At 37.3% G+C, this 27021-nt stretch overlaps 1 protein-coding gene across 6 annotated transcripts; it reads right to left on the bottom strand.

Annotated features, from left to right (window-relative positions):
- Nucleotides 1-458: 458 nt before the first annotated feature.
- Nucleotides 459-23538, bottom strand: ZNF567 (zinc finger protein 567). 6 transcript variants are annotated; one of them, XM_070557499.1, is made up of 6 exons: nucleotides 23405-23538; nucleotides 22241-22338; nucleotides 20321-20394; nucleotides 6879-7005; nucleotides 6522-6608; nucleotides 459-2831 (listed from the first exon to the last, which is right to left on the bottom strand). In XM_070557499.1, the coding sequence occupies exons 3-6, from the start codon at nucleotides 20327-20329 to the stop codon at nucleotides 1111-1113; spliced, it is 1944 nt and encodes a 647-aa protein (XP_070413600.1). In that variant the 5' UTR covers nucleotides 20330-20394; nucleotides 22241-22338; nucleotides 23405-23538; the 3' UTR covers nucleotides 459-1110. The 6 variants fall into 6 exon arrangements, with proteins under 6 accessions (XP_070413600.1, XP_070413598.1, XP_070413601.1 ...); XM_070557497.1 differs by having other exon boundaries at nucleotides 22022-22338; XM_070557500.1 differs by having other exon boundaries at nucleotides 23220-23412.
- Nucleotides 23539-27021: the final 3483 nt, after the last annotated feature.

The following is a 27021-nucleotide window of genomic DNA, read 5'->3' on the forward strand; positions in this document are numbered from 1 at the left end:
TTAATCTCCCTTTCTTTAGTATGAATTCTCTGATATTGAATAAGGTGTAAGCTATGGCTAGAAGTACCCCTGTAATCATGACAACTATAGGATTCCCTCCAGTATGAATTCTCTGGTTTTGTGTAAGGTTTAAGCCACAGCTAAAGGCCTTTCTACGTTTATTATATTCATGTATTGATGACTAACAGCATTCTCACATTATAAGGATTATACATTATGAGGATTTTGTTTCAGTAGGAATTCTCCAGCTGAATGACCTAAAGACCTTTCTCTACATTGATTACAATCAGGGCTGTTACTTCCCAAAGTGAATCATCTCATGCTAAGAAAGGTCTGAGAGGTTTGGTGGTTCTACCATAGCTGAAAAAACTTAAATACACCCTTGGACTGAGTATTTCCAGTCTTAGTATAAATTCAACAGAATTACATACACACACACAAAGACACATACAAGAATATTTATAGCAGTATTTTTATTACAACACAAAATTATAAAAAATACAAATATCCATCAAGAGGATAGATAAATAGCATTATATTCTTAAAATGGAATAGTATACAGAATGGAAATGAATACACTACTGCCACATGCAATAATGTCTGAATCTTAAAAATGTTGAGTGAAACAAGACACAAAAGAATTCACGATGTATGATAAAATATATATAAAGTTTAAAGACATGCAAAAACTACTTCATGATGTTTAAGCCAGAGAAGTGGTAATCTTTGGGGAAGTAATAACTACTTTTTATTCTACAGACTGCAATGAGAAATATACTTCCTATTTTCTTTCTCTTATGGAGACTGATGATTATAACCATTTTGTATCTTGCCTCTGGATATATTATAGAAGTATTTTTTTTATAAACTGAGTCAGCAGAACTTGAAAACTTAAAAAATTAGCTTCATTGCTGATAGCATTCAATAACAATGATCATACCCATTTTATATGCTAGTAAACAGCAGATAGTTACATGGTATGGCAATTTAAATAAATAACTCATTACACTTGTGATTAAAGTTACCTTATGAACATGTTTAAGCATGCTTTAAAAAAAAAACTAAAGGGTTATAATAACTTGGAAAGGCTTCACAAAGAAATCACACCATTTATTGCATTTCCAAGTTTTCTCCCTTGTGAGTTCTCTGATGGACAATGAGGTTTCTCTTATAACTGAAGGACTTACCACACTCATTACAAATATAGGGTTTCTCCCCTGTGTGAGTTCTCTGATGTACAATGAGATTTGTCTTCTGGCGAAAGCACTTCCCACATTCATTACACTTATATGGTTTCTCTCCTGTATGAGTTCTTTGATGATGAATAAGATATGACTTCCTGCTAAAGGCTTTCCCACACTGAGGACATTCATAGGATTTCTGCCCTGTATGTATTTTCTCATGTACAGTGAGGGTTGCTTTCTGGCGAAAGGACTTCCCACATTCATTACAAATATAGGGTTTCTCCCCTGTATGAATTCTCTGATGTAGATTGAGATTTGTCTTCTGACTGAAGGATTTCCCACATTCATTACATTCATAGGGTTTCTCTCCTGTGTGAGTTCTGTGGTGGTCAATGAGGTATGACTTCATTCTAAAGGCCTTCCCACAGTGAGGACATTCATAAGATTTTTCTCCTGTATGTGTTCTCTGGTGTGCTACGAGGGTTGTCTTCTGGCGGAAGGACTTCCCACATTCATTACAAATGTAGGGTTTCTCTTCATTATGAGTTTTCTCATGAAGAGCAAGGGTTGTCTTCTGGGAGAAGGATTTCCCACATTCATTACAAATATAGGGCTTTTCCCCTGTATGAGTTCTCTGATGTACAGTAAGGTTTGCCTTCTGGTGAAAGGACTTCCCACATTCTTTACAAATATAGGGTTTCTCTCCTGTATGAATTCTCTGATGGAGAGAGAGTGTTGTCTTCTGGCGGAAGGACTTCCCACAGTCATTACACTCATATGGTTTCTCTCCTGTATGAGTTCTCTGATGACGAATCAGGTGTGACTTCAATCTGAAGGCATTCCTACATTGTGGACATTCGTATGATTTCTCCCCTGTATGTGTTCTCTGATGATCAGTGAGGGCTGTCTTTAGGCGGAAGGACTTACCACATTCATTACAAACAAAGGGTTTCTCTCCTGTGTGAGTTCTCTGATGATCAATGAGATATGACTTTCTTCTAAATGAATTTCCACATTGATGGCATTGATAGGGTTTTTCTTCTGTGTGAATTCCCTGATGTAGAATCAATACTGACTTCCTGCAGAAGGACTTCCCACATTCAGTGCATGTATGTTTTTTTTCAATATTTGTTGCTCTTCTCCTTTTATTATATTCAGATGGGTTTTCCCTTCTGTAAGCTCTATTAGGTGTAATTAAGTCTCCTTTTTTAAGGAAAGATTTCTCACAGTCATTACACCCAAATGACTGTGCTGGAGTTTCCATCTTATGATACTGCATAAGCACTTCATTATGACTGACAACCCTGCCATGCTGATTATGGGATTTGACTCCAGGGTGAGCTGTCTCTGGCTTACTACTGAGGAGTGATTTCCCATATCCATTATACTCACTAAGTCTCTTTCTTGAAGGACTTAGATTACTGATGATTAATTCTGAAACATTTTTAAAAATCTTCCCATGAGTATCATATTCAGGAGGTAGATTTTTTGAATTAACAGAGTTTTTGCTTATAGTAAATGTCTTCTCATGTGCATTACTGTTTTCCTTAATCAGCTTTTTCTGGTTGATGAATACAACTGATCTAGAATACTTATCTTGATGTTCCTTGAATTTCACTAAAAAGTCTTCAGCTTTCCAATTTTCTTCTAGAAAAGAATATAATTAATAACAATTTGTGAATCTGCACACATTTGCTAGGGAAAGTAATTGTACTAGGGTCTAGCATATGAGGCCAAAAAAGACCCAAGACAAATGCCTCCAAGCCTGGGAAAAGACAAAGAACCTAAATAAAAACTATGCTTCAGTGCGGAAAAGGATGAAAAAATAAGCAATGGATGCTAGTAACTTTTGCACTTTGCACCAGAACTTCATGCAGAAAGCAAAATGAAAAAGAAGCAGTGAGAAGACAAAGACTGGTGGCAGAGGGACTGATGCCTGGATAGGTGGATTCAGAGGTGACGAAGTGAACCTATCCAGGGCATTAAGCTTTAAGTAGGATAGACAAGAAAGATTAGTAAAAAAGCTTGTTCAGGGGAAATATTAGAGGAACGACTACTTTTGGAGCACACAGATCAGTGCCTATACTTATATACACTCATCCCTTGATTGCGAGGTGAAAGACTTCCAGTTGTTTCACCACTCCCTACTATGTAGCCATCAATGGCTAATTAATCTTTCTATGCTTCAATTAATTTCCTAGTGTTAAGAAAAACAATCCAACAGTCTAGGTTCTAATCCTCCATATGGCTGGGAATCATTTTCTCTTGTGAGGGAAGAACTAGGAAAACATCTCCAACAGGAACTTTAAAACTGACTAGGGGTATATTCACCGGTGTATTCAGATCGCTGTTACTATCAATTCTTTCAGAATTGTTCAATAACAAAACTCTCATGACCATCAACTATAACTGTTCCTTGTTTTAATTGCTGGCTTATTTGTTTAGGTTTAAAGAAAAACTGGTTCAAGTCTTACCCCAATATGATAACATTTCTTAACTCCAGTTTTCTATATGGTGGACTAGAAAGAGTAGACTGTTCACTCTAGTTCTAAATCATCATTAACCTTGACCTTCATTTCTCTTATAAATTTTTAACTATATCTGACTTCTCTTACTTTGTAATCACCCACATCTAGTGGAACAATGTTAAATCTAGGCTCAAAAATTGATATTTTCCTTGACTCCATTGCCTCCAATATTAACATACAAGGAATTTCTCTTGTAAACAAAACTTTACATCACCTAGATTCACTTTTTGTCTTCAGACAAGTTTTCAGGGTTGTCCACATATCTGACAAATCTCACCTGTAACAAGTTTGACTGACTGATTGATTGCCCTATAAATACCTCACTTATTCCTAATCACATGCTTTTTGCTCATGTTCTTTTAGTCAGTTGGCTTGTCTTCCAGTCTTATTTCTACTCATATTTAGAGAATCTTCAAGAAAAGGGTACCGTTTTATGATCTCAAAAGCCCTTGACATATTTCCCATCACCTTAAGCACTATTCCTTTATAACATGAAAATAACTGTGGTCTAGAAAAATCATTTTAACAAATCTTTTTACAAGCTTACACTGTGTCATAAATATTTTGTGAAAATGCAGACTTTGATAGTAATCCTCTCTCATTGAAAGGAATACTTTATCGGTTATCTCCTTTGAACACTTCTGAGTTTACATTAACACCATGTATCACAGATAGGTAGTATTTGGTAGAATTCACCCATTCCATCACAATGTATAGGGCCATGGCCTGAGCAGGTACATCTGAAAGGAACTTACCAGTATATGCTTTCTGAATGGAGGAAAAAGATATCTCCCTTAGCCCCACAAACAGTTAATGAAGCAACTACTGAATATCTAACATATTATATAATAAGCAAAGAAGATTCAAACAGAGGATCTTGTCTCTTGTCTTTGGAAGAAAGAATCCTTAAGCATAAACCATGCATAATCATGTATCAAATTATATAATCATATCCAAGAATTGTATGTGCTGTAATTAGCAAGCAGCATGGGAATTCAGAAAAAGAAAAGGTGGATATGATGTGGAATAGTCAAAGAATAGTTCATGGAGAAGAAATCTCAAGACTTAACTTAAAAGATATACAGTATATGGCAGTCAGAACACAACACAATGACAAATATAGATATCATGACAAATCCTACATGTATGGAGAACATTAGGAGACTATACAAAGTGGAAATTAGCAAGAGTTTTCCAAAGAGAGAGAGAAATAAACTCAAAAAGCCCAGATGAGGGCTTATTATGGTAGTCCTTGAATGAAGAAGAATTTCAATTTCATATATTAGGGAACAAATGATGATATATCATGTCAGGAAAGTAACAATATAAAGAGAAAGAATTAGGACAAATTCTAGCAAAGCCAAATTGTTATTACAGTAGTCAAGATATGAAATAAGATAGCTGTCATTTTGTATGATGTGAGAAATAAAAATATGAGAGGATGTAAACTATGTTTCACAGGCTGATAAACAATACAAATTGCGAAGAGATCCACACGAGATGATGACAGAGACAGAAGAATCAAGCTGATATCACGGCAAGAAAAAATAATTTGGAAATAGATAATGGGAAAGAATTTAAGAGCTAGGAAAGTTAGTAATTTTCATTTCCAACATATTGTCACAAAATAGGTGAGACATTAGAGTGTAGAATTCCTAAAGGATTAAAGGTGGGGAAAATGGGCTAAATATGCCAGTGTCAGAGGCATCTACATAAAACAAAGACCTTAAGTGCTGAGAATGGATGAGATTACTATAATTTAAGAGCAGATCCCTTGAGGACAAATCAGAGAAATAAGAGTGAGAGTCCAGTGAAAAAATATTCATTAAAAAAAAAATGTGTTGACTATTATGTGCAGGCTTTGTTCCAGGCAATATGGCCACAGTGCTGAAGAAAACAGACCAAGCTGGAAACAGTAATCACTCAGGGAATCAGGAAAAGAGCGAGTTAGTGTTTTACCCAAACCAACAGCAGATTTCAGGAATGATCAGCCATACAAAATGAACCATGAAAGTTTAATGGAAGAAAATGGTAACTGTGGAATTATCAGTCTGGGCCAAGACAAGCAAGTTTTAAAATTAATGACTAGATTTGTAGTTAAGAATGGGAACTTAGACTTAGCACAGAAAACAAATCTGAGGTAACATAAAACAAAGAGAAAGAAAGAAAATAGAAAGCAACTAGGAAGAGAAACATTAACCAAAAATTTTCTCTTTTTTAAAGATAGACTTAAGAATGCCTGAAAGAAATCTATCCAAGGAGATAAAGGACTGAGAATGCTAGAAAAAGACACAAATCAAGAAAAAAGATCTAAAAGAAGGAAGGCTTATAGTACATTTTGATTAAGTTAAGAGTGGGAACTACCTTTGATAACATTAAGAAAACTCAGGAAAAAAATAAGATTTTACTTTATTTTTTTCCTTTTTCTCCCCAAAGCCCCCCGGTACATAGTTGTATATTCTTCGTTGTGGGTCCTTCTAGTTGTGGCATGTGGGACGCTGCCTCAGCGTGGTCTGATGAGCAGTGCCATGTCTGCGCCCAGGATTCGAACCAATGAAACACTGGGCTGCCTGCAGTGGAGTGCACGAACTTAACCACTTGGCCACGGGGCCAGCCCCAGGAAAAAAGCATTACATGGGAAGGGTAATATTTGAAAGTTTGACTTAAGTTTTGCAGGCACAAAGGTCTTTTCAAAGGTTTTAAAAAATACTCCCAAAATATCTCAAAGGTGCCATTCACCACATGACCACTTTAAAAGTTAAAAGTTATTTTCCACTAGATTTCATGTGCTTGAGAGTCAGAAACTCACCTAAGCAGGTATGACCTGTAAATGATGTCCATGGCTCTTCTCCTCGTTCCAACTTGAGGATCACCTCAGGCTTGGTCATGTGACACCCTGATAAGGGAAGATTTGGATTAAGTTGCTTAGGCTTCAGTACATTTGAAAAATTAGTAAGGTGCATGTTCAGTAATACAATTTAAGATACTCCTCCTTTGTGTAACAGTAAACTTAACACCTAGCAGTGGGCAAGTGAAGACATATTCATCCTTCCTGATAACCAAAAAGAATTCATCACCTCTTATCCCTAAAATTCAAGATCACACATTCTTTAGGCACTTTGAAAGGAAATGCATGCTACTAAAGTTTCACAGAGAGTTTTCTCACCCACAGAAACAAGGTGGCAATAGTTTTCCAACATCACATCCATGTATAGAGTCTTCTGAGCAGGATCCAGGTGCTGCCACTCCTCCCGAGAGAAGTCCACAGTCACATCCTTGAATGACACGGATCCCTGAAATGGATTGGACTGTGATCAGAACAAGGTGATGAGATACTGGAGACTAGTTTTAATCCTATTCCTTTGTGGCAGTCATACGAAAAGTTGTAAAGAAAACCTATCATTTTTCTTGTTTTGTGATTTACATTGCAACGAAAACAAAAATCAAGGTAGACGTACGGAACAACAAATTTACTTAATAACTCATATTCTAAAAGTATTTACTGTGAAGTCACTTTGTACCCAAAACTGTATTCGTTTACTGGTGCCAAGACATACAAAACACTGTCCCTGCTCATGAGTAGCTACAGCCTCAAAGCATGTTAAGACATACCTTCAAGAAAGTATGTGTAAACACAAACCTGCAAGAAGGTGTTACAGGTACCACACAAGTATTTACAGGATGCAGTGTGTCACAGGGCAGAAAAATTTCTCAGGCTTCACTGAGGAGGCAAATTTTTCCCCTTTGAGATCAATGTGTTTATACAGGAAGACTATAAAATGCATGGGAGAGAGTTTCGGCATCCAGCAAAAATAGAGTGAACTGGTCAGGAAAACAATCCCTCAGATAATAATTATGAAATCTGAACACACTATATAACAAACAACTAACAGAAGACACTGGAAAGCAATCAAAGCAAGCAGAAACTGGAGGAGAGTTTATCCTTAAGGGACAGAAACTGCAATGGGTAAGAATTGTTAAGTTTTTGGTTTTTTGCATGAAGGTACCCAAAACCCCATGGATTACTTCCTCAAAGGTGGTGGTGGACAGAATTTAGGACTGGCAGATGAGCTGGAGATTCAGGGATAAATTCTGGAAGTGAGAGAACTACAGAAAGGATCTGAGTATAAACTCTGCCAGAACTCCAGGTTGATAGTTAAACTAAGCAACTGTTGGTGAGATCACAGAGGGCTTAGCAAAAAGCAGACAGAAAGATACCAGAAAAGAGTCTTGAAAAACAAAAGTGCACCTAGTGAGATTCTGAGATTTCTGCATTTTTGATTAACAGCATTCCACAACCTTCTCACAGCTCAAGCAGAAGAAAATTGAAGGCTTACTGGATCAATGTGTTAGAAGTTGGGGCTGAAAAAGCAGCAGGAAGTATAAGGGATGAAGTCCTGGATGAAAGAGAACTAAAGAAAATTAGCCCCCAAAATCAAGTATAAACACGCACCAATTCCTTGACTGAGAGTTAAAGTACTTAAAGACAAGGAGAACCCACCTCCCCTTGGGGGCCAGGGCAAACAGCAGCAGCTGGAAGCTTAAAAAACCAAGCAGATATGTCAGCTGCCTCACACTTGAGGGGGGGGGACAGAGGGCAGAGTGTGAAGTTTGATTCCAAGCAAGTTAATTGCCTACTAGAACAAAAAAACCAATAATCCTCTGAAAAACAGACATAAAAGAATTCAGATTACTATATTATTCATGATGTCTAGGTTTCTAGCAAAAATTACTAGGCCTACAAACAAAACAAAAAAGGAGAGCGAATATGACCCATTATAAGAAAATGTCAATCATGGAAACTAAATCCTAGTGGGTCCTGATGTTGGATTTTGTCAGAAAAGCCTTCAAATATTCTAAATGTGTTCAAAAAAGTAACAGAAAACTTGGCATGGGACCTCAAAATGTAAACTATGCAAATAGCACCAAATGAAAATTCTAGACCTGAAAAGTACAAGAACTGCAATGGAAAATTCACTAAATAGGCTCAACAGCAGACCAGAAATAGAAAAAGGAAGAACCAGTAACTTCGTAAATAGATCTACAGAAATTAAGCAATCTGAACAGAAAGAAAAAAGAATAAGAAAAAACTAATAGAATTACACAGATCTATTCACCCACAGATCCGTGGGTCAATTTCAAAGTAATCCAATACAGATGTAATTGGAATCCCTGAAAGAGAGAAAAAGAAAGGGTCTGAAAAACTTTTAAGGAAATAATGGCCCAACACATTTACAGTTACTAAAAACTTTAACTTACATACTGAAAAAGCTTAATGAACCCCAAAAGGATAAAAACCAAAGAAACCACACTTGGAAAATCCTAATCAAATAGCTAAAAGCCAAAGATAACGTCAACCAAGAATTCTATATTCAACAAAATTATCTATTACAAACAAAGGCAACATAAAGCTATTCTCAGATAAAATCTGAGAGAATTCACCACTATCAAACTGACCATCAAAAACAGTAAAGGAATTGCTTCAGGCTGAATGTACAAATGACATCAGATGATAACTAAGGTCTTTAGGAAGGAATGAAGAGGATGAGAAAAGTTACATATAAAAGACCATAAATACTCATTTCCTTCCTTCTTTAAAAGACACCACTGTTTCAGGCAGGGGTTGGTCAACATTTTATGTTGTTTTAGCACGAAAGCAACCACAGCAGTATGCAAAATGAATGACCAAAGTTCTGTTTCTATAAAACTGCATGCATGGACACTAAAATGTGAATTTCATAAAACTTTCATAGGTCAGGAATATTTTGCTTTTGCATTTTTTTCAAACATTTGAACTATAAAAACCGTTCCTAACTCATAATCTGTACAAAAGCAGGCAGCAGGTTGGATTTGGCCTGTGAGTTGTAGACTCTTCGCTTAGAATAAGCATTCTAGCACCATTTATTACAAGCATAAATATCACATACATGGCAAACAAAAGAACAGAAGATGGAGAGGTCAGTAAGTAGAAATATAATGTTGCAAGATTGAGGTATTTTACCTTAAGTAATTCAGTATCATCTCTAAGTAAATCATAATAAGTTAAAGGTGCATATTGCAATCCCTAAAGCAACCAAAAAAAAAAAAACACAATGCAAACAGATATAACTAAAAAGGCAACACAGGAATCAAAGTGAATTATTAAAATATATTTGACTGACATAAAATACAAGAAGACGTAGGAACAGATGAACATAAACAGGTTAGGAGGAACCTTAAATGCATATTTCTAACTATAAGAAACCAATCTGAAAAGGCTACAGACTGTATGATTTCAACTATACGACATTCTGGAAAAGGCAAAACTATAGAGATAGTAAAAAGATCAGTGGTTGCCACTGCCAAAGATTAGGGGAGAGGGAGGGATGAAAGGTGGAGTAGGGAGGATTTTTAGGGCAGTGAAACTATTCTGTGTAATTCTATAATGGTGGATACATGTCATATTTGTCAAAATCCACAGAATAAACAATATCAAGAGTGAACCCTAATGGAAACTACAGACTTTGGGTGATAATGATGTGTCAATGTAGATTTATTGATTGTAAGAAATGTACCACTCTGAGGCGAGATGTTGGTATGGGAGAGGCTACGAATATGTAGGAGTAGGGGGTAAATGGAAATACTCTGTACTTTCTAGTCAATTTTGCTGTGAACCTAAAATTTCCCTAAAATATAAGTAAAAGGATAAAAATAAACACACAAACACAACAGGTTAGGCAATCAGAAAACAAATAACAAAATGGCTGCCGTAAATCTAACTATACCTTTAATTGTATTAATATGAATGGACTAAACTCTCCAGTAAAAAGGCCAAGATTATTAGAATGTATAAAAAAGCAAGACAAATATATTCTATCTACAAGAGACATATTTTAAATACCATAGACACAAATATGCTGAAAGTAAAAGGATGGAAAAAGATATTCAAACACTAAATATGGAAGAGCTGATGTGGCTATAGTAAAAGTAGACAAAACAGATTTCAAGTTGATGAATATTACTACTACAGACAAGAAAGGGACACTTCATAATGATAAAAGAGTAAATACATCAGGAAAATCTAACAATTACAAATGTATATGTACTTAAGTAAGAGTTTCAAAACACATGAAGCAAAAATTGACAAAAGTTGGAATAAGATTTTAAAAAGTCCAAAATCACAGTTAATGTTTGTCAGGAACTGAAAGAACTAGACCAAAATGGGAAAAAAATCTGTAAAGATTTAGAAACTCTAGAATACTGACAACCACCTAACTCATTTGATATTTATAGACCAAAATTTTCAATAATTTCATAACACATACATTTTTCAAGAGCAAATGGACTATACACCAAGACAGAACGTAAACAAATCTTGATGGATTAAAGACAAATCATACAAAGTATGTTCTCTGACCACAACTGAACTAAATTAGATATCAATAAAAATAACACATCTAGACAAGCCCCAAACGTTTGGACATTAAACTATCCTTTTCCAAGTAACCAATCTTGGGCCAAAGAATAATTGAAAAGAAAATTTTCATGAACTATTTTCAACTAAATAAAAATGATCAAAATTTGAAGATGCAATTAAAACAGGCTAAGAGAGAAACTTGTAGGTTTAAATGCTTATATTAGAAAACAAGAAACATCAATAATTTAAACTTTTATCTTGAGCTTTAAAAAAGAGTAAATTAAACCTAAAGCAAGTAGAAGGAAATAGTAAAGATAAAAGCAAAAATCAGTGAAATAGAAAATGAATAAGAAAAAGGGAAAAATCAATGAAACCTGAAGCCAAATCCTTGAAAGTATCAATAAAATTTAAAAACCTCTAGTTAGATGGATTAAGAAATTAAGAGGGATGTCATATATGCCCACTCTGAGATCCTACAGATATTAAATAGATAACAAGATTATAAACAAATTAAAGGCAATAAATTATACAATGTAGATGAAACAGACAAATATTCACTTAAAAAACATGTTACCAGAAGAAAAAAACCTGAAAACTCAACTATTAAAGATATTGAATTTGCAATTTAAAAAGTTCCCACAAAGATTTTCCAGGCTCAAAAGACTTCAAGGTAAATTCTATCAAACATTTAAGAGGTAATGAGAATATTACACTAACTCTTAAAAAAAACAGTGGGGGGGAAAAACAAACAGTAGACTGGGTAGCACTTTCCAATTCATTTTATGAGGGGAATGTTACACTGTTACCAAAACCAGGAAAAGACATTCAAAGAAAATTATAAACCAGTATCCTTGAAGAATACTGATAAAAAACCATAAAATATTAGCAAATTGAGTAAGGTGATATATAAAAAGCACAACACCTTATGACCAACTGGTGCTTATCCCTGGAATGCACGGTTGGTATAACATCTGAAAATCAATAATGTAATCATCATAATATTAGAATAAAGTAGGAGAAAAACTACATAATCATTTCAAATGAAGAAAAATCATTAGATAAAATTTAACATCTATTTATATCAAAAACTCCCAAAAGTAAAAATGGAAACAGGGCTGGCCCGGTGGTATAGTGGTTAAGTTCGTACGCTCTGCTTTTGCAGCCTGGGGTTTGTGGGTTCAGATCCCAGGCACAGACCTACACAGTGCTCACTGGGCCATGCTGTGGAAGTGTCCCACATACAAAATAGAGGAATATTGGCACAGATGTTAGCTCAGGGACAATCTTCCTCACAAAATTTTTTTTTTTAAATATTAAATAAAATAAATTAAAAAAAAAAAAGAATTTCCTCAACCTGATGAAATGCAACTACAAAACACTTACAGCTAACATTGTACTTAATGGTGAACGACTGTTTTCCCCCTAAAATCTGGATCAAGAAAAGGGTGTCTCACCAATTCTATTCAACACTGTAGACAATACATAAAGAATGAAAAAGAAATAGAAGGCTACAGACTGGAAGGGGAGAAGGCAAACTGTATTTACAGATAACGTGACCAGATATGTAGAAAGTCCCAAGGAATATACAGCAAAGAGTACTAGAAACAATAAGTGAATTTAGCAAGGTCATAGAATACTTACATCAAAATACAAAAATCAATTTTTTTATATACTAACAACAAACAATTGAAAATGAAATTAAAGAATAAAATTAACGAATATTTGCAAGACCTGTACACTGAAAACTACAAAACACCGCTGAGAAAAATAGAGAAAGACCTAAATAAACATGGAGATACACCAGGTTTACAGACTGGAAGATTTACTACCGTTAACACACCAATTATCTCCAACCAATCTATAAAGTCTTGAAAACCAATCGGAATCCAAGTAGCTTGTTTTACAGAAATCAATAAGTTGATTCTAAAATTTACATGGAAATATAAAACACCTAGAAAATCTAAAACAAGTCCAAAAAAGACAGAGTTGGAAGATTCACATTACCTAATATCAGGACTTAATACACTAATCAAAACTGTGTTATACTAGGGAAAGCAAAAATATACAAATCAATGAAACATACTACAGAAATACAACTATGGATATATGGTCAAATGACTGTCAACAAAGGCTCTAGGATAATTCAGTAGAGAAAGGATGTCTTTTCACAAATGACTCTGGAAAAACTGGATATCCATTAAAACAAAAACAAGGAACCTCAACTCTTACCTTATAGTATACAAAAGAATTATGTTGAAATGGATCATTCACCACTTAAAAGGAAACCTAAAACCATAATACTTATATGCTTTTAAGCATTCTTATAAACAAAGATTAAAATATGTCCACCTTGGAGTATGCAAAGATTTCTGAGGTAGAACACAAAAAGCATGGATCATAAAATTTAAAAACCTGATGAACTGGATTTTTGTCAAAATTTAAAACTTCAGCTCTGAAAGACACCATTAAGAAAATAAAAAATCAAGTCATAGACTGGGAAAAGATATTCACAGTACTTTTATCTGACAAAAGACCTGCATCTAGAAAATATAAAGAACTCTCACAGCACAAGACAACCAATCCAATTAAAAATTGGCAAAAGATCTGAAGAAACTCAGAAGATATATAAATGACAAATAAGCAAAATAAAAAATGCTCACCATTTTAAATCATACCAGGGAAATGAAAATTAAAACAATAATGAAATACCATTACACACCCACTAGAATAACTGAAATTAAAAAATGACCATACCAAATATTGGTGAGGATACAAAGCTGCTGTAACTTTCATACATTGCCGGTGGGAATGTAAAATGGCACAACCACTTTGCATAACAGTTTGGCATTTTCTTGTAAATTTAAACACACATTTTTTATACAACCCACTGATTCCACACCTAGGTATTTACCCACAAGAAATGAAAATATAGTCCACACAAAGATTTCTATGCAAATGCTCACAGTAGTATCATTTAAATAGTCTAAAAGTAGAAAAAAAAATCTATCAAAAAGTGAGTAAAGAAGTTGTGGGATATTCACATACTGGAATACTCCTCAGCAATACAAGGAATGTTTTAATATACACAATAACATAAATGAATTTCAAAAACATTATGTTGAGTTAAATAGGCCAATCCCCCAAAAAGTACATATTCTATTATCCCATTTATATGAACTTTAGAAGAAGAAAGACACATGATTACTGAAGGCTGGGTGTGGCAATGGAGCAACCGGGGGCATGTGGGAACTTTTGGGAGTACTGGAAATTTTGTAATCTTGACGGTTGTGGTGATTACATAGATCTATACATACACAGATCTAACTTTTCAAAGTTCATGAACTCTGCACTTAATGTGGGTGCTTTTTATTGTATGTAAATTATACCTCAATAAAGTTGATTAAAAAATATGGGTGAGTTTGGGGTTCTGCCTCGAGAATGGCAGAGTAGCTCTTACTTGACTGTTACTGCAGATAACACCTATAAACTCCAGATAAAATATAAAAAGCAACAATCTGAAAGCACTGCAAAGTGACCCAAACAGACAGAAACTGGAGAGGAGGGTTTACACTTGGGAGAACAGAAGAGCAACAGAACTGTCAATTCACACCACTTGTAGCCGGAGGGCAGGTCCCAGGAGACACCCTGTGTGGCAAATAAAATTCAGGTGGAAATCAATCCATGGTCTTACAGGCTTGAAGAACCAAAAGACCGAGTTTAGTACAACAGGAGCAGCTGGAAAGGAAGTAGGGAAATCCCACAGAAACGGAAGCCAGAGAGGGGGCCCCAAGGACTTTGAATAGACTTTGTTCACACCTTTGGCTGATATCTCAGTTAGGCATGCACGGGCCAGAATCCAAGCACCCTGATTAAACGTGAAAGAAACAGAGCAGGCATTCAAGCTGCTACAAATCTGACAGTCTACAGTTTGAGGTTTGCTTTCAGCCAGTTTTACTGTCCAATAAAACAAAACAAATCAATACTCACTTCCATTTCTATGGAATTTAACTGCTAAAGAGATTCTCTTTTGCCATAAACAACTAAAGAACTGTATAAAATAGATTAAACATCTGTTTTCAAGTACTGGCCAGCTGACAGCATAGAATGGTGACCCCTGAAAGAAGGGAAAACAAAGTAGGTTCTATGACTGCCCCAGCTTCCTGCCTAAAAGTAGTTTCTGGGTCCCAGGCCAGGGAGGGGAACCAGAAACAGAGCCCGGCAGTCACCCTGAGTTAAAGAAACAGAAATGAGAATTTGAAGAGTCCAAGATGGCAAGAACTGCCAGGCAAAATACTGAAGAGGAGGAAGCAGCAGAGAGAGACCACTCTAGACAGCTGCAGAGTGATCTCCGTGAATCTACGGCTGAAGACTGACCTGCAAAGACAGGGAATGAAACTCCATGAAGCGGGGGAAAGAATCAGAGGAAAGTAATAGGGCGAACAATTCCCAGAGCTCAAACAGGCGTGGGAACAGTTTGTTCTCCCACCAGCCAGAGTAGAGTGACCTGATACCACACAGGCTTTGGCAGAGCAGGGGTTGGCAAACTATTCATGTAAAGGGCCAGATAGCAAATATTCCAGGCTTTGCGGGCCATATCGTCTCTGCTACAACCACTCTGTAACTGTAGTGCAAAAGCAGTCATGGACAATATATAAGCAAGTAAGTGTGACTGTGTTCCAATATAACTTTTATTTAAAAAACAGGCAGCAGGCTGGATCTGGCGCATGGGGTATAGGTTGCTGACCTCAGTAATGGGACTAAATTAGCCTTAGACCAAATGCTGCTCTACACCAACAAAAGCTTAAATGCAAGCCTTAAAAGGGTCAAAACGATATGAGGTAACTGAACTCTTTAAAGGAACACAACAAAATACAGCATGCAGCAATTTAAAATTCAAGTAAAAAATTTCCAGGCAAGCAAAGAAGCAGGAAAATGGGATCTATATTCAGGAGGAAGAAAAAAACAAACAAAAACAAAACCAGAAATAACAGAGGTGATGGATTTAGCAAATAAAGATGTTAAACTGGGTCTTGCTCCATAAGCTCAAGAATGTAGAGGAAAAGATGAACATGACGAGAGAAACTGAAGATATGAAAAAGGATCATGTAGAACTTGTAGAGAAGAAAAATATGAGATATGAAAAATCCAATAGATGGGAGCAACAACACATTAGCCATTGAAGAAGGAAAGAGCAGGGTACTTGAAAGAGAGCAACATAAGCTATCCAAAATGCTTTGGCAACTGGCTGCATCCCAATGAAACTTTAGTTACAAAACCAAGTGGCATGCCTGATTGAGCCCTCAGATGATAGCTTGCCAACCCCTAGGCCTAGGGCAACCACTAAAAAAATAAAACAAAGATATACTTCTAATAAGTGAATAATAGAGAAAAAATGGAATCATAAAAAAGTTTCTCAATCCAAAAGAAAACAAGAAAAGAGAAAAAAGGAACAACAATAAAAAACATTGGGAAAATAGGAAAGAAACAGAACTTCAAAATACGGTAAGTAAAAACTGATAGATTGAAAAGGAAAAATAAACAAAGCCACGATTATAATTGAAGATTTCAACTTTCCTCTCTCACTCATTGCTATAACAAATAGACTGAAAATCAATAAGGATATAGAAGACCATCAGAATCAACCAATTTGACCTGATTATTTAGAAAATACTCCACCTAATAATACTAGAATACATTTTTTATAAGTGCACACAGAACATTCAAGTTAAACCATAATCTGTGCTACAAAAGAAGTCTCCACAAATTTAAGAAGATTTATATAGGGTATGTTGTCCGATCGCAACAGAATTAAACTAGAAATCAGTAACAGACAGATATTTGGAAAATCCTCAAATATCTGGAAATTAAATATAACTTCTAAAAAACCAATGGGTCAAGAAAGAAATCATGAGAAATTAGAAGATATTTTCAACTAAAAGAAAATGAAAATACAACATGTCAAAATTTGTTGAAGGCTACTTAAATAGTGCTTAGAGGGAAATTTATAACATTAAATGTTCTATTAGAAAAAAATAAAGATCTTATATCAATGATATAAGCTTCTATTCACAAAACTAGAAAAAGAGTTAATTAAACCCAAAGTGGCGAAAAGGAAAGGAAATAAAAAATGTAACAGCAGGAGGGAAGAAACAGGAAACAGGAACACAATGGAGGGAATCAATGAAATCAAAAGCTGGTACTTTGAAAAGATCAATGAAATTGATAAACCTCTAGCCAAATGACCAAGGAAAAAGGTAAGAGACACAAACTGTCAATAACAGGAACGAAAGAGGGGCATTGCTACCTATTTTTACAAACATCAAAAGGGTAAAAAGAATATATTTTGAACAACTTTATGCCAATAAATTTATAACTTAGATGAAACGGACAAATTCTTTGAAAGACACAAATTATAAAAGCTCACTGAATAAAAAAATTGATAACCTGAATAGCCCTAATTCTATTAAGGAAATTGAACTGCTAGTTAAACACCTTCTCACGAAGAAATCTCCAGGCTCAGATGACTTCACCGGTGAATTCTAACAAACATTTAATGAAGAAATAATACCACTTCTGCACAAATTCTTTCAGAAAAAAAGATGAGAGAATACTTTCCAACTCATTTATAAGACAGCATTACGCTGATACCAAAACTAAACAAAGATATTAAAAGAAAAACTACAGACCAAATTCTTTACGAACAACAGACAAAAGAATCCTTAACAACGTATTAACAAATTCATCAAACAATGTATAAAAAAATAATACTAGGGCTACTAAGTTGGTTTAACACTTCAAAATCAATCAATATAATTCATCATGTTATTAGAAAAAAGAAAAAAGCCATATATCATGCAGAAAAACCAATACATGTAGAAAAACCTCTGACAAAATTCAGCACCCATTCGTGATAAAAACTATCAGCAAACTAGCACTTCTTTTACCTGATAAAGAGCATCTATGTAAAACCTTTTGCTAATATCATACTTAATAGTGAAAGACTGAATGCTTTTCCCCTAAGTCAGCAACACGGCAAAAATGTCTGTTCTCACACTTCTACTCAACATTGCACTGGTTCTAAACAATGTAGTAAAGCAAGACAGAAATAAAAGGAATATGGATTCAAAAGCAAGAAGGAAAATAGTCATTATTCACATATGATTGTCTATGTAGAAAATCCTAAAGCATCTATAAAAAAATTACTAAAACTATTACGTGAATTTAGAAAGACTGGTCAATATACAAAAATCAATTGCATTTTCATATACTAGCAATAAATGATGGAAATTTGAGATAAAAATGAGTAGCATTTGCAATAGCATAAAAAAATACCTAGGGATTAAAATAACAAAATATTTGCAACACTCTTACAGTGAAACAACAAAACATTACTAAGAGAATTTAAAGATCTAAATAAAAGGAGATGTGAGTTGGAAAACTATTATTTATTTATTTATTTATTTTATTTTTTTCCTTTTTCTCCCCAAAGCCCCCCGGTACATAGTTGTATATTCTTCGTTGTGGGTCCTTCTAGTTGTGGCATGTGGGACGCTACCTCAGCGTGGTTTGATGAGCAATGCCATGTCCGTGCCCAGGATTCAAACCAATGAAACACTGCGCCACCTGCAGCAGAGCGCATGAACTTAACCACTCGGCCACAGGGCCAGCCCCTGGAAAACTATTATTAATAATTCCTATTCTTGAATTTAAACTTGAGCATTTTAACATTTTCTTCTCCCGTAATGGATTGTTTTTATACATTCCTTTAACGTGCTTTGGGTCTGATGCTATAAAAACCGTAAGAGTAGTTATTTAATGTTATTGGTACAGAGTTTCTGTTTGGGATGCTGAAAAAGTTTGGGAACTAGACAGTGGTGACTGTTACACAACATTGTGACTATACCTAGTAGCACTGAATTACACACTTAAAAATGGTTAAAATGGTAAAATTTTGTTATGTATATTTTACCACACACACAAAAGTTAAACAGAAAAGCACAAGAAACACAAAGATCTGTAAGTGAGCACTGGGGTGAGCACGTGGAGGACTGGAAAAGGGGCAAAGGTGTTAAATGAGAAGATGAATGACCACTATGAGCGAGGCACCCAAATAAAGATGGTATCAGTGGGGATGAAGGGACCTGTGGTATAGGAATAAGATTCTTCACTAAATGATTGTGTGGTGAAAGAGGAGACATTTAACTCAAGTTAGCTGTACTAGCAGGTGGGTAGGGGCTGGGGACATAAGCAGGTTGGGAAAAAAACAAAAATAAAATAGGATGGGCAGGACATAATGAGGTAAATCTTGACCATGTGCCTGAAGTACCTGTGGAACATCAGGTGGGGATATTTCGTTGGAAGATGGACATGATTTTGACACTCAGGCCAGAGGTTTAGGATTAAAATTACTTGAGCATCATTAGAATAATAGTGGTAGATTGTGAATAGGAAGACGAGACTGTAAAGAGAAGAGAACCAATACAGAATAAGAACACCAGTATTTAAGAGGTCCAGATATAAAGATAAATTTTCTGAAAGAAAGAACCAGGAGAGAGTATGAACCAAGAGCAGAATATTTCAGGAGTTACACTCCTACTTCAGTATGGTGATTTAAGCATATATATTTACTTCCCATGCATCCAAATAAAAAAATCAGAGGAAATTTAAAAATAGGAATAAATCTTAACACAATTAGCATACTGGGGGAGTGTTACCGGCAGGCCACAGATTTTTAGGAATTGTTTGCAGCTATGAGCAAAACTGAAGGAGCAGACAGGAGAAATACAGAATTCTCAGTTCTTTGTACAATCTGCCAAGCATAGCTCTATTCTCGAAGCCTCAAGACAGGACTTCTCGCCACTTCTTAATAGCAATCTATCAATTCCCTCTCCATCTTGACTGTTTTTATCTAGACAAGGTCATGCGGTAATACAGTCTCATTAAATTTGAGGAAATGCACTTTTGTCCCAGCATTGCTTCCGGGAGAAGATTGAGAAAGATGTTGAATGATATACCCACTTAATGTGTGAACGCTGATTAAAATTAGAAGGAGCACTTGTGGAAGGTAAAGGCTTATTTGTTCAATATGGGAAGAAATGGGACCACTTGCCTGAAGGGGAAGATAGGCCAGGAGGATTTCAGAACAAGAAAGGCAAATGCTCAAATGTCCTTTAAAAAAATAAAAAGAAAAGAGAGAGGAACCATCACCTCACCTGAGCCATGGTTTTGAGATTTGCAAAAGATGACCAGTCTTCCTTTGGGCTCCTCTTTAGAAAAGGGGCAGTTCCTAAGAAGGCAAAGCCAAGATGAAAAGAAGCCACATGCACCCCACATGCCTTATAGCTCTCTTATGATTTACGACTCAATTAAAATTGCCTCCGTTTCCCTTGCTTTGGCCCTCGTCCACTCTGCACATCCCACATAAATACAGTGGGGAGAATGAGCCAGGCAAATCTTATTTTATCCCCAAAGCCAGAGATACAGGCTCTTGGGGCAACAGGTTAGGTTCTGGGCAAGCTCCCCTCCTCTCCAGCACCATCTTTTCTCTCCTAAGCAGACTACTGTTATTAACTACCTCCAACCTGCTCTCCATTAAGGCTCTACCATTTATACCACCATCTGCAATATATCGGAATACCTGTCACTCTGTATGCTAATATATACTATGATACAAACTTCTTGATGCCTGCCTATCTACTAGGTATAAATTGTGGTTCTAATTTTTATTTTTTTTATTATGGAAGAAGATAGGCTGCTTTTTATAAGTCACAAAACATCTTTAGTTTCTTATCTGTGAAAGGTCTAATTCTTTCACTTTTCTGTTAGGTTATTTTTATTTTCTGGATTGATCTTATTTAAAAGAAGGAGATTAATCCTGTATTTACTTAATTTTTTATAGTTTCTCATTTGAATTTGCATTCTTCCCATGCAAAAATAACTTAAAAAAAAGATTATTGGGCCATCTGGTTTAGTACCATCAGGTATTCAGTAATCTATATTTCCTCCACTCATCAAAACTGCCATCTTTATCACATACTTTATTTCCTTTATACATTTGAGTAGATCTGGACTTCATATTTAGTTCCACTGATCTGTGCATTTAATTGCCAAGATTACTCTGTAGTTATTACAGTTTTCAAACAATTTTAATATCAACTAGGCCTACTTCTCCCTCCTTTATTTTTCTCTCAGAATTTCTGGCTTGTTCATTTTCTCCTAAGAACTTCAGAAAGTTCAAAAATTTTACTGGAACTGCATGAAATGTTAGGGAGTTTTGACATTTTATTATATTGTGTCTTCCTGTTCTTTTATCTAAGTTGATTTTTGAGTCCCTTAGGATTAATTAAAACAAATCTTTCTATACATCCTTTGTATCTCATATTTTTGATGGCCACTGGCCACTTGCCATAGTTTTCTGATACATATATATACACATATGCACAAACACATATCTGTGAAGCCTACTGATTTAACTTTTTTTTTCCAGCAAAACTGAGTTTTCTAATTGCTATCATTGTTTGTTTTTAACAGAATGGTAACAAAGAAATTTTTCGGCCTGTTTCAGCAGATGTCCCAAAGATGGTGAGCAAAACAAGTTTCTAAGTGTTCCTCATTTAAAAATGAAGTCTTGTAGAGCAGCTAACTATAAAGTTTTGCTACCATTAGTTTCACTCCTACTTCAAGAGGCTGGAGAGGCTGAGAGAAGGGAATATCTCAGTAAAGGAGTAAATGGTTTTTAGAACATAGCTTTACAGAGGGAAGAAAAGTGAGTGCTTCTCCCTTCCTTATAATAAACAAGAGGCCTTTCAGACCCTCATGCCAGTAGGAACCAAAGTGGTGGGAGAATTGTGGGGGGAAAAGTACATGCTTCCAGGATTTGGGAGGGCAAAGTGGCTGAGATGGTGAATTCTCACCTGAGCTCTGGATGGGGAACCCATGGATGGAGCCTGTCTAGGCTGGCTTGGATCCTGTCCAAGAGGACTAACTGGAGAGACCAGACCAGCCAGGTGGGCCACTGCATGCCCAGAGGAAGCACTGAAGAGGCAGCTGGAGAAGTGTCTGTGCCCAGAAGGGCAGTGTATCTCCGGAAGTTCCCAGCAGGAGGTTCTTTCAGAAGGTAAAAGACGACTTACACTAAATTATAATAGTACCAGTCATGTTAGCCTCTTCTTGTCCCTGACGTCTCTTCCCTTTTCCAGTTCCCAATCCATTCCAGCTGGAGACTACCCACCTAGAGGAAGTAGAGACAAAATAGAGGTTGAGAAATTAGAGAAGAAACTGGAAGCACTGCAAGCTTCCAGGAGGAGAGAGAGTTTGAAGTACTGATTACTACAGTGAACATTCTGGATAGTCCATATGGGGTTTCCCAATATACTATCCTGCCATCTGAAAATCATTTAAATTTTATCTCATCCCCTCCATTTTTAAAATCTCTATTTATTCTACTTGTCTAATTGCCACAGAGTCAAATTCTGAAGCATATAAAATGGCCCATGTTTAGATAATCTAAACAATACATACTTAACTAGTCACACATCCAATTTCTCAAGCACTTCATCCCACACAATGAGCCACAATCATAGTCACTTTGGATTGTGCACACAAAATACTTCAAAAATTAGACATACTCAGTTATATCATCCACTACACAATCACAATCCCACAGGCACGCATGTCACGCATAATCTCACACAGCCCATACATACTTCTACACAAAGTAACAAAGTTTTACTTATAAACCCCATATTGTCGCTTCTCCAAAGTTGCAGACAGTCTCAAACACAACTCGGCTGGCACCTAATTTAAAAATCAGACACAGGCAGAGACCTACTACTTTCATAAACAATCGGTTCCACAACGTTACACGGAGCACCACATGCCCAAACACACACAAGCACAGGCACAAAAAGCTATACGAACTGCGTGTGCCTGTGCGTGCCAGGCCGCCCTCCGAGAGCTGGGGATTCCTCACCGGGAAAAATCAGACAAAATTCCTGCCCGCCGAGCTCCCACCCGCCTCGGACTTCCAGGTCCCTCCTCGGCGCTCCCCAGCCTGGACTCCCGTTCCCTCTCGGGCGCTCCCCGGCCCTGGCTCCCGGTTCCCTGCCCTGCCTGGGTTCTAGCTTCACTCCTCGCTTTCTCTAGGGCCCAGACTCTCGCTTTCCTCCTCGTCCTTCTCCGCCCAGGTTCCCTCTTCCTTCCTCGTCGTTTTCTCCAGCCCACGGTCCCTCCTCGGCATCCCCGCGGGTCCCGCCACCAACGCCCTCCTCAGAGCCCACCCGGCCGACCAGCCTCACCTTGGACCACTGGCCAGCCGCTTGCGCCTGCGTACTCGGCGCTGGCTGCACCTCCCAAGTGTCTCCGCGGCTCCGTCTTCGCGGCCGCGGCCTCGGCGCGCCTTCTCGACATCCGGGTTTTTCCGGCCTTGAACTACATTTCCCACAGCCCCCCGGCCGCTTTTGGAAACAACTTTGCCTGTCTGGTTCTCCTGCGAAACCCTCAAAAGTCGTCGCGCTCCGAGTGGGCAAGGGAGTCTGGGCGCGGCGGGCGCTCAGGTGAGGAATCCCCGAGGCCCCATGGCGCAGACGGGCGTGCGGAGCGCGGAGCTCAGGCGTATGTATGCGTGTTTAAGTGTGAGCGTTTGTGGCGGGGACGACACGGCTGTGTGCGCTGTGATGAGGCCATGACAGGTGCGTGATTGTGCTGTGTGTCCCTGCTCGGATGCGGGACCTTTGGGGTGACTGTGGTCGGCTCTGATGCGGGCTATGTGACACTGTGGGGTTTGAGACGACATTGCTGTTGTTACCTAATGTGATGGGAGAGGCTTTTGATTCTGTGACCGCGTAGGGTTGTATTACCGAGTAGAGCTTCATTTTTGCAGTTCTGGGTTTAACGTTGGCATGAGGGGCTTTTTAAATATCTCCCCTAAAAGTGTATCTGTGCCTGTAAAGACTACGATGCCTGTGTTGACCAGGGTCGCCCTGCACTGAAGCCTGGCCTGGGCTCCTTATTAGGGCTCCGCCACCTCCAGCGCCCAGCCTGGTGCTTAACACAGAGGGGTATGAGTAGCGTGTTGCCCGCCTAAGGGCCAATTTTAGGGTCTTTCCTTTCTTAGGATCTGTATCCGTGGGCTCCCTGCTGCTGCGTCTTTTCTCCTGCTTTATAGCCGTGGACCCTAGCTGCAGAGAGATGGTCACCAAATCGGGAGTCAGATATTTGAGTGGTAGGATAAAGGGTACGTGCAAGCAAAAAAGCACAAAGCTGTTTTTGGAATGAATTTCAGGGTTGGTAGTGTCCCTTAGGGCAGAGTCCTAGGAAGACATGGGGAGAGCCCAGGAGTAGGATTCATTCCTCAGAGCATCTCCCTTGGGAGCTGAGGTCAAGTTCCATATTTCAGAACCACATCATTCCCAAAGCTGTCTCCCTAGGAAACTTGCTGTGAACTTAAAGTTTCAGCCCTGGATATCAGTGACCCTGGCCTTTCCCTTTGTTATTAAGGTTAGCAGACCTTCCATCTCCCTTTTATTTCCATCTGAGCATGTATGTGGTAGATGATGGGAGCTTGTGTGGTGTTGAAGAATTTCTTCCAATTTAGCCATTCTGTGCTCCAAGAAAGGTCTGATGTCTCATGATTTCTTACCCTTCCCCCCTCCCTCCCCTTACAGTGCAGTTCTCTGGATGAAGAACCCCGAGGAAAGGAAAACATTACTGAGCATATCTGAAAACTAAGCTCAAGGTCAGGGATTTTGTTGTTGTTCTTGTTTTTTTGTTTTTCAGAACAGGAAGTTTTTGCTCTCCTTCTACTGAAATGGTTAGGTAACTATCAGGCAGGGCCTTGAGATGTACTTTGACTAACAGACTGTGGTGGAAGTGACACTGTGAAACTTCCCAGACAAAGCCTTAGGACGGCTTGCAGCTTTTGTCCTTTCCCTCCTCCTGCCCTGAGAACACCATGTGCTGAAGGCTAAGACTAGCTTGCTTGAAGATGAAACGTCACCTGGAGACAGTGGCCCAGCTGACAGTCATCAACAACTGCCGGCTATTTCAGTGAGACCATCTTGGACCATCCAGCCCCCACCAAGCCACCAGCAGGCTGCTATAATTTAAGGGAGATCAGCAGAAGAACCGTTTAGCCAAGCCAAGTGCAAATTGCCGACCCCCAGAATAATGAGCTAATTACTGTTTTTTGCTTTAAGCCACACACTTTTGGTGTAGTTACATAGTAATAGATAACTGAAACAGGTATAAGACTTTCTAGACTTTTCTGTCACTCTATATTGATGTAATTGTATTGGTCAACTTGTTTTGTAAAGTGATTTCTCTGCTATTATAGCTTGAAAATATTCCATATCCTTAATTATTTTCTGCAATTTTGCATTTGTCTTAGTATTCTATAACATGGATATTTTGTAATTTATTTAACTAATAACTTTCCTGAGCAACTCATCTTTGCTGTCCAACTTCCCTGTCTTCACCAACTTTACATTCCATTCCAGGACCTTATAGGGACATGGGTTCATGTCATTTCAGGAGCATGTAGACTGAGGAATGTGGCATTGACTTCTGCTGAGTGGAGTATAGGTGACTCCCCCCACTCAGAGGAATTTATTCAAGTGTGTGATATAGGACCTATATACATTTACACATTTATTTAATCAACTGGGTCTCCCTGATTACAATATCTCTTTTTCCTTTTCCAATTCAAAATCTGCATTCTGGAGCCATCTTACTTTCTTCACCATGACTCACTGGGGAATGTGACTCTTTAGGGTGCTTAGCTAATTTTCTGAAGGATTGCTTTAAGATTCCTAGAGGTGGAAATGGGCCTCTGTGCTGTGTTATTTCTAAAGTGTCATCATCCTGATCCTTCAGATTACTTTTTACTTCCTTTTCTGCCTGATGATCAAGGGAATGGTCTGGATTTCTGCATAGCCACATCAGGCCTAAGTCCCATTTCTTCTCCTATGTGTAGGATTTATTATTAATTAATTAATTTCCGAGGCAGATTTGATTTCCTTGTTGGAACAATGGCTGGTGGAGAGGTCGGCAGTGAGAGAGCTGAGCCTAGGTAGGTGAGGGGCAAGCAGTAAGAGGGAATCCTTGTGTATAAAACCTTAGGACTCAATGTAGTATTGGTACTACTTTAAGGTAGTACTCGTGTTACTCATCTGACAGATTTCATGTCTATGAAGAAAGCTGAGGCCTCTTCAGCCAGAATTCAAACCACAACACTGTACATCACGTATCATATACACATCTCCTATTATGTCTTCTGCCTTCAAAGATGGAAGAATTAGCTCTGTTATATTTTCTGATTGTAAAATTAGTAGATTCTTAATTCAGAAATTTAGTGAATACGGAAAAGCTTAAAGTAAAGCTCACCTAGAAACAGCTTTTTTGAATATGTTATTCCAAATCATTTCACCTGTTTCTCTGTGAATTAGCACATGGATATAGGTAAATAGGATTCTTTCATTCAAAACAAAATCATACTGCCTTGTAATCTGCCTTCTTCATCTAACAAAATATAGGTGCATATAGATTTTCATGTCATCAAATTACAAACTGTGTTATAATTTTTTAACTACATTGTCTGGATATACTATAATTTATCTAACCATTTCCCTATTGTAGAATATTTAAGTTCTTTCTGGCTTTTCCTCATTATTATGCAGTGTTTTACTGCACACTCCTTTTTGTGTACATGTATAGTTACATCTTTTGGACAAAGTCTCAGAAATATTGTTGAGAATGAGGCTTTCATAGTTAAAACCTGATTGTACATCTTTATCAGTTGCCCTGCTTAAATTTTAACCAATATTCAACATACAATGAAAGTGTCAATTCTACTAATATAGGCTATCATCAGTCTTTTAAATGTAGCAATTTCTAGTGGAAGTTGTGTTTGTTTAAA

Source organism: Equus przewalskii, chromosome 9, assembly GCF_037783145.1.
Source record: "Equus przewalskii isolate Varuska chromosome 9, EquPr2, whole genome shotgun sequence".
Taxonomy (NCBI): domain Eukaryota; kingdom Metazoa; phylum Chordata; class Mammalia; order Perissodactyla; family Equidae; genus Equus; species Equus przewalskii.